Genomic DNA, 12,760 nt, shown 5'->3' on the forward strand with positions numbered 1-12,760 from the left:
AACCTGTAACTTTTTTTACTTTTTACCTTTTTCATGAGTTTTTTTCAGAGTGGGTTCTGTCACAGGAATCCTTTGCATAGTGTGGCAGACAAATGGTCGTTTATCGTCACAGCTTTGTGGCCTCCATTTTCCTGATCTCTGCAAATCTGCAGCCACACATCGCTTATTCCAATACTCAAATGTTTCTGGAACGTCATCCCAGTATCTAAATGATGACCCACTGCCATCATGCCAGTTAATCTGAGGTTGTTGGATATGACCAACCCACGCTTGACATCCACTTGGAACCAGCTGACGATCCTCATCAGATGGTGTTTGGAGCAGGTCTGTGAAGTTCTCCCTACAGTATCTCAAAGCTCTGAACCAGTCCATTGATTCATTCACATAAGCACGTTCTGCTCCTGTAGTAAATGAGGATAAAATTCAGGTTTATTATCGTATGTATTATACATGGAAATATTTTAAATATATATTTGAATAATATTTAATAAAAGTGATATCCAATGTCAGTACTTTTAGGGAAAGATGAAACTCACCATTATGACAGATGAATGGACGTTCTACAAAGCAGTTACCATAGTAGTGAGTACTGCTCGATGAGCTAGAGCAGATATAATAGACTGAGGAAGGTTCATCTCGAGCTTGTTTTTCCCAGCTCCAAATGTCATCACTAATGGAATTTGTCCAACTTCCAAAGAAGTTACATTCAGCACCAATCCAGACCTCAGAGTTGTTACCAGCAGATGAAACTGTTTGGATAAGTTGATTAATTTCTGTGCTGTTCTCAATGGAGGCCAGGTCTGTGTAGGTTTTGTTGCAGTAGGTTTTAGCATCGTTCCAACTCAAGGACTCATTAACAAAGTGGTACTGACGGACAAGGCATGTGCTGAGGATGAGCCGCCCTGTGAGAAAGAAAAAACCCCACAGTAAACCATCAACGTCTTTGAAAATGTAAAAAAGTTCCAAACTAACCATGTATTACTCAGCATTACTCAGTGATATTCACTTCCTAATGTTAACACCAACATAACACTGACCTGAGAGACACAAGACACCCAGCAAGATCCTCTCCATCATGATGCAGCTCTGAGGACTGGAAAAGGCAACTCTGCCTTTATGACAGAAAATAAAAGAGGCTGTTTGCATGAAGGCAAACAGACAAAAGATACATATAAATTCCACCCCTCCTTTATTTCCTGTGTCTGTTTGCCTTCATGCAAACAGTGGTGAAATTGGTACTTTATGTAAATGTATGTATCCAACCCTGCTTTGTTTAGTACATGTTATCTCCTAATAACACTCCGGATCACTGACAAACACTACCGAGCAGCTGGACCTTGGGCCAGTAGCACATAAAAAACAATCAGTGACATTTTCATTTGTGGATTACTTTATGTCCTCTCCATCTGGAGAAAAGAGATGCTGAGACAACAGGGGACGTGTTTGTGACGTGCATACAGGCGTAACATTATGACCACCTTACTATTATACTGTAGGTCTCCCAGCCTCTCAATTTACCGGTCGATCTCCATTCCAACCCTCACCTGTGCTCATGAACTTTAGGTAATGACAGGAAGAACAAGACTGTGGACACAAGCGGCCCAAATGAGGGTGGCCGGGCTCAGCCTCAGCCTCAGGAGGGGTTATATCTCCCGTCTGGCCTAAGAGCACCTGGGGATTCTTCTGGAGGAGCCAATGTTTTTGGCAGTATATTATACTTTATGTAGCATTGTTCTAAAAGCACACATAGGCAAATACTATTCCATGTTAAATGTAACAAAATACCAAAAACTAAAAACAGTATCAATGTTTTAACATTCTGCTAGGTGGTCTATTGGACAGCAGTAGGTTTTTGAACCAATCAGAGCTGTGTACACAAGCTGTGTTTGAGTAAATGCTGCATGATGCAATATGTCATTTTCTTCTGGTTTCATTGGTAAAAGTCATTATAGGATTCAACCAACACATTTTTTTCAAAACTAAAACAATTATTTATTTATTTATTTTTTTTTTTTAAACTGTGTGTCATCTTTGATTCCTCAACTTGGTGTCAGGAAGGGGAAGGTTGTAGGTGAGGACCCAGACGCAGGACTATTGATGAGGCAGGATCTCCAAAACAAAAAGGTAATTAATAATTAACAAAAAGTGCTGCGCACAGCAGGAAAACCAAAAATACAAAAGAATCATCAAACATGGCAAGGTAACATGGAACGAGACGTGGTACAAGGACGAGGAAACATGGAACATGGCGTGGAGATGTTAAACTAACATTAACGACGCGATAAGGAACAAAGGGAAAGACAGGGCTATATATACACAAGAGGGCTCAGGGCTGACAAGACACAGGTGAGACGCATGAGGACAATCAACGCAGGTGAGACAAATTAACAATCAAGAGACAAAGAGGCACAAGACAGGAAATACGGAACTTAACAAAATAAAACAGGATACACAACATGACAGAGACAGACATGGAACCTTGACACTTGGAGTGAGTCTGACTTTTCAAAAGAGGCCGAGACCATGAATGAGCTTAGAAGAGGTTAAAAAACAAGTGTCACAGTTCAATTTCAATCCAACTTCACTTTATTTCACACTTGGATGTCAAACCATGAACAGTGTATAATGGCAACGGCAAAAGAGATTAAGTAGCATAAAATACAACATCATTTAAGCGCAGGACTGCAACAACTAACTCTTCACTGATATTTGGGTAAATTATAGTGGAGTTTGGTAATATTACGAAATAAATAGAAGTACATAGTAAAAGTACATAGTAGTATTAGCAGTAGGCTGTTGGCTAAAAAAACAAAACAACGAAAAAAAACTTCAGCAGATGCAGCATTTGCCTATACTAGACCAGCTTCACTCTCGGACCGAACTGATCAGACTCTGGCTCCAAACTCGCAAGATGGTGTCGTCCATATTCCTGGGAAAATAGCTTGAGTTTCACCAATGCAAGGAAGTAAGACATGTCGTGCATATTTATACAGTGAATGGTCTTTACACGTCATGCTGTGTGTCTGACAAAAACAACACGATGAAACAATTTTGATCACATTTTTTTGACGATGGATCAGTTTGAAGCATTTCAGGGAGTAATGGAACAAGAAGGAGCATCTGCAGTGAGCTGTTAGATGAGGAGCTGCAGGACACGGAGTGGACTACTACTCAGTGAGGTAACAACTTCTTTAAAACAATTTAATTCAAATTTAAAGTTTGTATCACCTGTATTTAAGCCACCTAGGTGAAGACTGTTAGATGTTAGATGTCTAAAAGACCAATGGTCTGTTGCTGCCTTCATGCAAAACATCACATGGACCCACTTAGGAGCATTTTTGGCCAGTTACAAAGACATGTGTCAGATGTACAGGTATAAACCTGTATCATTTGCATGAACAAACACTGACAGGGTGTTGACACAGTATGCAGATCTGCAGATTCAAATATGCACTGATGCACTGTTTCAAACAAACAGAAGTAAAGTTGGATTTGAATTTCAAAGCTCTGAATTCTTCTTCTTCTCTGTCTCCTTGTGGAAGACTTTCCCATCAGGCTGCTCTCTCCACTTCAGGTTCAGTCCTTTGTCCTTTACTTTCTCCTGGAGCTGGGAGACACACAATAATAGAATAAAAATAGTCCTCTTGTCTCACTGTGTTGTGTTCCTGGTGTAACCTTTCACTGTGTGTCACCACAAACTAAATTATTTAGAGATCACAATGGCTGCTGTATGTTATATTTTATATATTAGATATTTAAATGGTTGAAGGATACATTTTGGAGACTAGCCTTTTTCAGTAGGTCTGCTTCCACTGCAGGGTCATTCCCATCCACAGAGGGATCTTCCACCTTCATCCTCAGCTTAATCACTTAAAAACACATGGAGAAAAAAATAAACACTGAGTTTACTGGTGGTGAATTTGTGATCACAAACCTGTAACTGTTTCACGTTTTACCTTTTTATGTGTTTTTTTCAGAGTGGGTTCTGTCACAGGATTCTTTTGCATAGTGTAGCAGACAAATGGTCGTTTATCGTCACATCTCAGTGGCCTCCATTTTCCTGATCTCTGCAAATCTGCCGCTACACACTGCTTATTCAAATACTCAAGTGTTTCTGGAACGTCATCCCAGTATTTAAATGATGACCCACTGCCATCATTCCAGTTAATCTGAGTATATGTGAAATAGCCGATCCAAGCTTGACTTCCACTTGGAATCAACTGATAATTCTCATTAAACCATGTGTGGAGCAGGTCTGTGAAGTTCTCCCTGCAGTACCTCAAAGCTCTGAACAAATCCATTGGTTCATTCACATAAACATGTTCTGCTCCTGTAGTAAATGAGGATAAAATTTAGGTTTATTATCGTATATATTATACATGATATAAATATTTCAAATATTGATAAAAGTGATATCCAATGTAAATTTTTAGAGAAAGATGAAACTCACCATTATTACAGATAAATGGACGTTCTACAAAGCAGTTACCATAGTACCATATTCCACTGTTTATTGAGCTAGTGCAGATATAATAGACTGAGGAAGGTTCATCTCGAGCTTGTTTTTCCCAGCTCCAAAATTCACCACCAATATAATTTGTCCAATACGAGTAGAAAGAATTGCGAGCACCAATCCAGACCTCAGAGTTGTGACCAGCAGATGAAACTGTTTGGATAAGTTGGTTCATTTCTGTACTGTTCTCAATGGAGGCCAGGTCTGTGTAGGTTTTGTTGCAGTAGGCAGCAGCATCGTTCCAACTCAAGGACTCATTAACAAAGTGGTACTGACGGACAAGGCATGTGCTAAGGATGAGCTGCCCTGTGAGAAAGAAAAAAAAACCCACAGTAAAACCATCAACGTCTTTGTAAATGTAAAAAGGCTCCACACTAACCATGTATTACCCAGCATTACTCAGTGATATTCACTTCCTAATGTTAACACCAACATAACACTGACCTGAGAGACACAAGACACCCAGCAAGATCCTCTCCATCATGATGCAGCTCTGAGGACTGGAAAAGGCAACTCTGCTTTTATGATAAAAGGTTCAGGCAAATATTTTTTTTGGGGGGGGGGAAATGTTTCTGAGTTCGTCTGTTTATGCAAAAACTGATGCAACGGTGGCCTTTGTAAAAATACAGTCATTCGACTGACTTCCTGGTTTGCTTACATTTCACCATCTTCTAGTCAAATGTGTGGTATTTGGTCTGATACAGAATGATACAAGATAATAGAAACATACATAAAAAAAAAAAATTTACATCTTGCAGGACTTTTGAATTCATGATTTGGATCGGGTATTTAAAGGGCCTTCCTGATGTGTGGTCCTCTATATTCAGCAAGACTGCGGACGGTGTCTAAAATGACGTCAATACAAAGAAAGTCATGGTTATTTTTCACGGTACTTAATACGATGAGTGCAGATAGAAAATAGATAGGAAAATATACGTAATAGCATATCAAAGCATCCATCCAGTGAAACACAGAGTCAGGCTGTTTGTCAGAAGCTTTATTCCTTTATGTACAAGCATGTCCGTCTCCAAGGTGGAGACTGTCAGAGATATACGACAAGGTAAAAAAAACAACCAAAGAAAAATGTATAAGGTGCAAAAACAAACACTGATGATGCATGAATCTGTACTCCCCCTCCCTTCTCTTCCCACTACACCAAGCTATGTACAGCAGGTTCACATTTACCGACAGACATCAGACATCCCGCTCTATTCTGACTAAATAAAGATAAAACTCCCCTACGTGGTCCCATCTTCCTGCTAACATGCTCTGTCTACGCTGCAGAACAGGAGACAGAAAATATTTACATGTGGAGCAGTGTGTGCCTTGTTCCGTACGGAGCACTGATGTCCAGACGGTGTTAACGCGTCCAATAGAAGCACCTTCCATACTTAGGCAGTGTGTGCATGGTAGCAAAGCTCAGGCAGTGGAACGTAAAACCATTATATATTTTTAAAAAAAGCACCATAAAAATGTGATATTGGTGTGTGTGTGTGTGCAGCAGTGTGAAAATCTGAGTCACAGTCTTTGATTTGGCAATCTGAATTTACAGTAAGTGCCTCTATTTCAGTCAGTGTATTGTTGGGAATGTGCCTCGGAGACGTTTGAGTGCAAACACACACACACACACACACGCACACACACATACACACACACACATGCAAAGACGCTAGGCTACAGTAGACCGGTGGCGTGATTAGAGGAGCCGGACTGAGGATCTTGGATGAGGGACTAACGTCAGCCACGTCGGCTGAGGTTTTCCGAAGTTTTCCAAAGACGAGCGCCAAATCTAAGGGTGGCCACGCCTGGTGCCTGACCTGCCAGACTCTCCCAAGCGCTAACACACACCCTGCCGGAGTCCCGCTGCAGCCATCCATCAATACACTGAGGAGACTATTTAAAGAAGCACAATTACTTTGCTGGCGAGATAACTCTGAGATCGTGTGGTTGAAGCTGCACGGAGTGGCTCTGCACACTGGCAGCCAAAACTGTAATTGGAGGTTTTACCGAGGAGAAGGTGAATTTCATTTACTGGTTCATAATGATTGATCAATAGCTTCTGTGAAGGTCCTCCACCATCCAGGTTGTGGTAAAGCAAGTCAAAGTGGACTCGAGTTCAACTTGGATGAGTTGTGAAAGTCCTCGAGGGACATTTTTTAGGTTCATTTTTAGTTTCTGAAACAGTGTGTTTAGTCCAGTGACTGAATATAAAAAATGGGGGAACTCTTAGTGACATTACCCATAGAAGAATGGTTCTGAAGCTCAACGTAGCAGTGCTGGGCTTTGCCATCTTGCCACTGCCCAGCTTTCCATATTCCCAGCTGATATAAAAATGGACAAAGAGCTACCTGGGAGACTTCAGGCAACACTTCAGAGGTTGCTGCTTGGTTAAGTTCAGCAATTTCCTTGTAGGGCAACTTATGTCCTAACCAATTAGTAGCCAGGTATTTGTTTATCCACAGTAGATGCATTTGTCTCATCATTTACAAATAAATATGTCGAATTATGGGTTAGGATTAGGGGGACGGCTAGGGTTAGGGTTAGGGTTAGGGTTAGTCAACACTGTGAGGCTGCATTGATCTCATTAGGGTTAGGCTAACCCCTAACCCTAACCCTAACCGATTTATGTTTGTAGCCCAATTCAGTTACATTTTTCAATAGTTAGTTAGTTAGCTATTACAAAAAGACTAAACAACAAGCATCAGTCCATAGCAGAAGTCAGATTGTGGCTTAGGCTAACAGCTGTATGTTTACCAGTTTTGAGTTTGATTGATTGATAAAACACAACACAATACCGTATCTGTTTTCATCCCGGAAAGCTGTGCGCACATGCAGGCAGGAAGCAAACATAATAAATAGGGATTTTCCAGCCATAGCATCATCAAACCGGTTGGGGATATTTATATTTTCTGCATATACACACTGTACACATACGGCTCCTACTAAAATGTTTTGATTAAGTTTGATTAATCTGTTCAACTAATTCTGCTTCTTTAAATTACCTGTAGCTGCGCAGGTCCTCAGGTGGTGTGTGTTGCATTTTTTTTTTTTTGTTTTGTGAATGGCAACCAATAATGTCGTAGGAAGTGGGGACTGTGTGAAGAGCCAGAGATTCTACAAAAATACTTTAAATATATCAACATAAATAAACAAAGGGAAGCCAGTATTTCCTTTAAACATTTACAAATAAATACCTGGGATTTTGAGTAGAAAAAAAAGGTGTTTGCTTAAAAAGAAATTACAGCGGCCAACACGAGTTGCACAACTAGGCACACTAAGCATGCTCGATAGTATACAAGAATTTAAAAAAACGCTGCTACGTCTGTATGTTGTGGCGCTTACAGTACAACTAAAACCAGCCGCTTGTTTTAGTCCATGTGAATGCTATGCTCGTGTCCTCCATAGCGCACCCTCTGTGTGTATGAACAGTTTTAAATAAATATATACACAATTTGAAAACATTAAGAGTGGGACAGATGCAAGGGCTTGAGCAGTTTATGTGCCGGTCTTCTGCTCCCATTCCTGCAAAACAAACAGAGACGGGTCCTTAACACCAACAATCCAACAGGCAACACAAATCATATGTTGGTCTCAGCATGAGCACAAATACTATTTTAATTTAATAACTAAAAAAGTGACAGTTAATGCCACCTTACTTCTAATCTTGGGTGTGTGACTCCCTGCTTGGCCTCTCCTTCACTCTGAACCCTGACAAACTCCTGATCTCCGCCTTGGTGGCACTCTGAACTAGAGGCCGATATTTATGTTTTTAACTGGTATCGGTATTGGCTGATACGTGGCAAGATTTAAAAACAGGCGCATCCACTGACAGCCCACGCAGCCCATACATTAGCCCTCCACCGCCAGCAGAGTGAGTGCAGAGAAAAGGCTTGTACTCATAGGTCTGTCGAGCACCCCTACAAATAAGAGTTGTAAAAAAAGAAAGAAAAACTTTTTCTATTTTTTGAAAAAAATGGCTACCAAACAAAGATCTATTTACTTTATCACTCTGCACCAACACATTATAGTAATTACTAGCAACAGACCCAACTTTTACTTGCTAGCTGATGTTTTTTATTTCTCTCTATGCCAAGCTTATACTGCAGGTTGTCAATCAACCACTTTTCACAGTTTATATTGGACTTGGTGTTGTTAAGCTATTGGTGGACTATGTGTTGATGTTGCCAAGGTGTAAGACTAATACTGCCTGTAAGCTAAACACACTTGGCTGAGAAGGACCATGGGCTAAAGCAGACTCCAGCTGTGATATCCATTGAGAAGCAGGTGATTGAGAGTCAAGGTCTAAACAGTAATTGAGAGATTTGCCTCTCTCAAGGTGAGAATAGAATAGATAGATTGGAGTCTGCAAGGTCTGTTCAGTCCAAAAGGAGAAACAAAGGACTTGTAACATTTGTCACAATTTTTATCATGTAAATGGAGGGAGAAAAAGCAGTATTGGCCCTAAAAAATCCATATTGGCCTGATCTGCTCATCTATGTATTCTCTGTTACAGTCCAACTTGACACAGTTTCCAGTTTCAGAGAGGGGAAAAAAACTGGGCCCTTGTGTTGTTTTAGTAATAAGAATAATAACTTATACTGTATTGATCCTCAAGAGGAAATTACGTTTCTGTTACTTGATCCATTCAACCTCTAAGCTGCCTGCTATAGTTAACTGAGCTAGTCAGGAGTTGAATCTAGAATCTTCTGATCTGAAGTCAGACACATTATTCATTGCGACACTACCCTATTATAACAGGCACCACACAGACATCAAAATGAATACATAAATACTGGCAAAATGTTCATACGAAAAACAGCAGGAAATCAGAACTGTGCTTCAGCCTAACATTGTCTGATTTCTTTATGAAGAAGACTTTTGCATAAACGGACCAACCGCAAACTGATGAAAAGCATGCAACTGACAGTCCACATACTTTTGGTCATACAGAGTACAGCTAGGTCTACATTCTAAGGGTGTGGAGGCTCTGACCTTAGCCTTCCTGAGGACGTGTCCACGGACCGTCGAGGGCTTCTGTCCGCCCTGCTGCCGACGAAGCAGTGAGGCGCTGTTAACGGGCAGGGAGCAGGACTCCGTGTCGCTGGTGTCACAGCTGGAGAAGGGAGAAGACTCCTGCGTCCGTCTCAGCATGGCTGGTGACTGTGTACATAGAAAATTCAAATTCAGCCTATGGACTCGCTGGTAAGCAGCCATCAAGAATCACACAGGAACCTCAAAGCAATGTGCCGTCCTCTGAGTTCTGACCTGGGGGCCGGAGGAGCCGGCTTTTGGTTCGATGGTGAGGCCCAGAGTGACTCCTCCGCTCAAGGCTTTCTTCAGGCTCTCCTTCACCTCCGTCAGCTCCAGCTCCAGGTTCACACGCTCCTCCTCCTTCTTCCTACACTCGTCTTCCACCTTCTTCAGCCGCTCCGACAGAGAGGCTTGTGAACGTTTGCCTGTTGGGTGAAGAGAGGATAGGAGCACTTAAATAAACTTGTCCCTGGCAAGATGGTGTACCGCAAGGTTCAATCCTCAGTCCAGTTCTCTTTGTTATCCACCTCCTCCCATTTGGTCAAATATTCTGTAAATATTATTATTAATTAACATTCACTGCTATGCAGACGACACCCAGCTTTACCTTTCTTCCAAATCCCATCTATTTTATCTTTTCAGTACTTGTCTTGTACTTTAACACTTTGTTAATGCTTTTGTGTCACGTATTTCAACCCTGTCTTATTCTCTACCTTGTCATTGGGTGTTTGGGAAAACACCCAATGGCACCTATATAATAAAATGTATCATTATTATTATAATTAATACAGTGGACACACTAAGTCCTGATTCGTTAGCTTTCTCTTACCAGCAGCAGCCTCCACCGCAGTGCGCAGGTCTGTCCTCTCCTTCTTCAGCTGGGTCAAATGGTTTCTGATGTCCTGCTTCTTCTTCATTAACTCGTCCTCCTTGGTCTGGAGTCGCTTGGCGTCGGCCTCCACACGATTCTTCCCATACTTACACTGCTCCGCATCTGCAAAACAAACACTGGGAGTAAACGATCTGGTCGAAGGGGGCTGAAATCATCCGTCCCTCCCACGAAAATAAGCCTCTCTGGACAGCTCTGCTCTGAATACGGTGCATGTCTTCATTTAGTACTTCTATTAGCTCACAGTCAAACAATGGACACGAAAACCACACCCTCAACACTGACACTCAATAGGAACATACTGTAAGTGGGGAAAAATGAAAAAGACAGCAAGGCGGTTATTATGAGGGCACTGTGAGATGCAAACTGCCCAGAAACCCACTGAACTCACAGCCACAGGCTTAAGCAGCCATTCATTACCAGGGCCATGCATGCATGTCTATGTGCATTCACGAGGGATCACTCAATCACACCGCCGCTGACATTTTCAAATTCAATACACTCATTAGACAGTGGAAATATGAGAAGCGTGCGGCGTGCTCTAAACCCGGCATGACAAACACACTTTATGCGCAATTTCCACTCCGACATTTTAGGAGGAGTGACGGGCTATGCAAGCGGTTGCAATACAACCCTCTGCATTCACACATTAGGCAAAGACAAAATAAATAAATAAATAAAAGTATATTCTGAACCACAGGGATTAACACGACCACATTTCACCCCGTTCCAGTGATCTGGACCCCGCTTGTGCTATGGAGTCTATTCTAGGGTTACCTCAGTGTTGGCAGGAGGCTCAAGGAGTAGGGCCTGCCTGCGTCACATGGATGAAGGGTTGGATAGGTTTTTAGATATTTAAGTTATTTACCCCCCTCCCTTCCCCCTACTCAAACCCACTGTAATTTGGACATCCTGCATTTTCCAAATTTCTGTGGAGGGGAGTTTTGCTAGAAAGCAATCAGTGGTGGTGAGGCTGGGACTAGGAAGCCAGACATACTGTCTGCTGCTCACTGACAGCACGAGACCTGACTGGGTAAAGGTGGACCGCTGTAAAATGTTACTATGTTAATGATATTTTCACTTTGGTTTCATTACAAAAATGCACTAAACCTTACTGTCAATGTGACTTTGTGCTGTGTAAGTGTGAAAGCTCCTCTGATGTCCGCACTTACTGGAGTTGTTGCGTTTCAGTGTCCCGTTTGTCCCATTGACTCCCATCTTCTTGGACTGATTCTTTGGTTCTGCCTTCTGCTTCGACGCCACCCCATTGGTTGTCGCTCCCTTCTTTCCCTTAAACTGTTTGGAGCAGAACAAACCATTAAATTAACCATTCTAAGAAAAGTTAATACTTAAAACAACATAGAGACATGGTAGCAACATGCACATGTGACTGCTCTACACTGAAAAGATGTCGGCATATTATGAGATGCTTAATCTATTTTAGTTATGGTGATGATGGATGACTGGGTCCATTTAAGGTAAACCATGGCCATACCATGTTTATGCAGAAAAGAAATGCTTTTTTGACTGTCAAAAATTAAGCAATAGTAGTAATTTCACCATAAAACAATTATTTTCATTCAGACAACACTGTGCACGCTCTTACCCCTTTTATATTGCTCACTTGTTAACAGTTGTCACTCTGAAAAGCAACATCAGGATGTATTTTAATAGTTGTTTTTAATCCTTTTAGCTCTGTTTTGGTCTCTACCAGATCCTGGGGGACATATCTGCATATTTATAGCTGGCAAGTGTTCCACTATGTTTTTCAGAGCTTTTGCTGCACTGCAAGAACACGGTTCATATATATGTCTGTCTGTTGTCATTACGGTAATTTCAAGGAAGCTTATTATATTATTAGAACTTGCAGTATATAGTAAATGACCATAAGATGTTGAAGGTTCCAGGTGTTGTGACATTTTAATAGTCAAAATAAGTAAAAAACAGCCCATCAGACTGTCTAATACGGTCTATCAAAGCAATAGAATTGACACTGAGACCCAGGACTAAAAAGCAGGCAGCAATGTGTCCAAATTGCACATAGGGTTAAGGTTAGGGGTTAGGGTTAGGGTTATGGTTGCCCTAACACAAAGGGAAAAAATCTAGAGCCGTCTTACTGGTCCCAACCTGCTTGAGATCAAATTGGGTGTCCCCAAACTAAAATGAGTTTGACCCCCCATGTTAAAGAGCTAAAAATCATTTGACTGCAGAGGAAGAAGCATTAAAAATCTTCTGATCCACTCAACAGGCAGTTGCGAGGATTTTTTTTAATCGCGATCCTGACGCCAAGCTTCAGATCCGGCTGGCACTGCTGCAGGCCCTCTGCC

General features: G+C 41.5%; 1 protein-coding gene and 1 long non-coding RNA gene across 10 annotated transcripts in view; both read right to left on the reverse strand.

The window, feature by feature from the left end:
* Positions 1 to 2,568: 2,568 nt before the first annotated feature.
* Positions 2,569 to 5,041, reverse strand: LOC125020883. Its single transcript, XR_007114284.1, has 3 exons — positions 4,451 to 5,041; positions 3,957 to 4,330; positions 2,569 to 3,869 (listed from the first exon to the last, which is right to left on the reverse strand). It is a non-coding gene; the product is annotated as an uncharacterized LOC125020883 (long non-coding RNA).
* A 454-nt stretch (positions 5,042 to 5,495) lies between these two features.
* afap1 (actin filament associated protein 1) overlaps positions 5,496 to 12,760 on the reverse strand; it is an 89,142-nt gene continuing 81,877 nt past the window's right edge. For all 9 annotated transcript variants that reach the window (XM_047593917.1, XM_047593944.1, XM_047593908.1 and 6 more), the window contains 5 exons: positions 11,606 to 11,729; positions 10,374 to 10,538; positions 9,779 to 9,969; positions 9,506 to 9,673; positions 5,496 to 8,035 (listed from right to left, as the gene is read on the reverse strand). In XM_047593917.1, coding sequence (XP_047449873.1) covers positions 8,009 to 8,035; positions 9,506 to 9,673; positions 9,779 to 9,969; positions 10,374 to 10,538; positions 11,606 to 11,729 — 675 coding nt within the window. In that variant the 3' untranslated portion in view covers positions 5,496 to 8,008. The remainder of the gene's footprint in view (positions 8,036 to 9,505; positions 9,674 to 9,778; positions 9,970 to 10,373; positions 10,539 to 11,605; positions 11,730 to 12,760) is intronic.

Source organism: Mugil cephalus, chromosome 1, assembly GCF_022458985.1.
Source record: "Mugil cephalus isolate CIBA_MC_2020 chromosome 1, CIBA_Mcephalus_1.1, whole genome shotgun sequence".
NCBI lineage: Eukaryota > Metazoa > Chordata > Actinopteri > Mugiliformes > Mugilidae > Mugil > Mugil cephalus.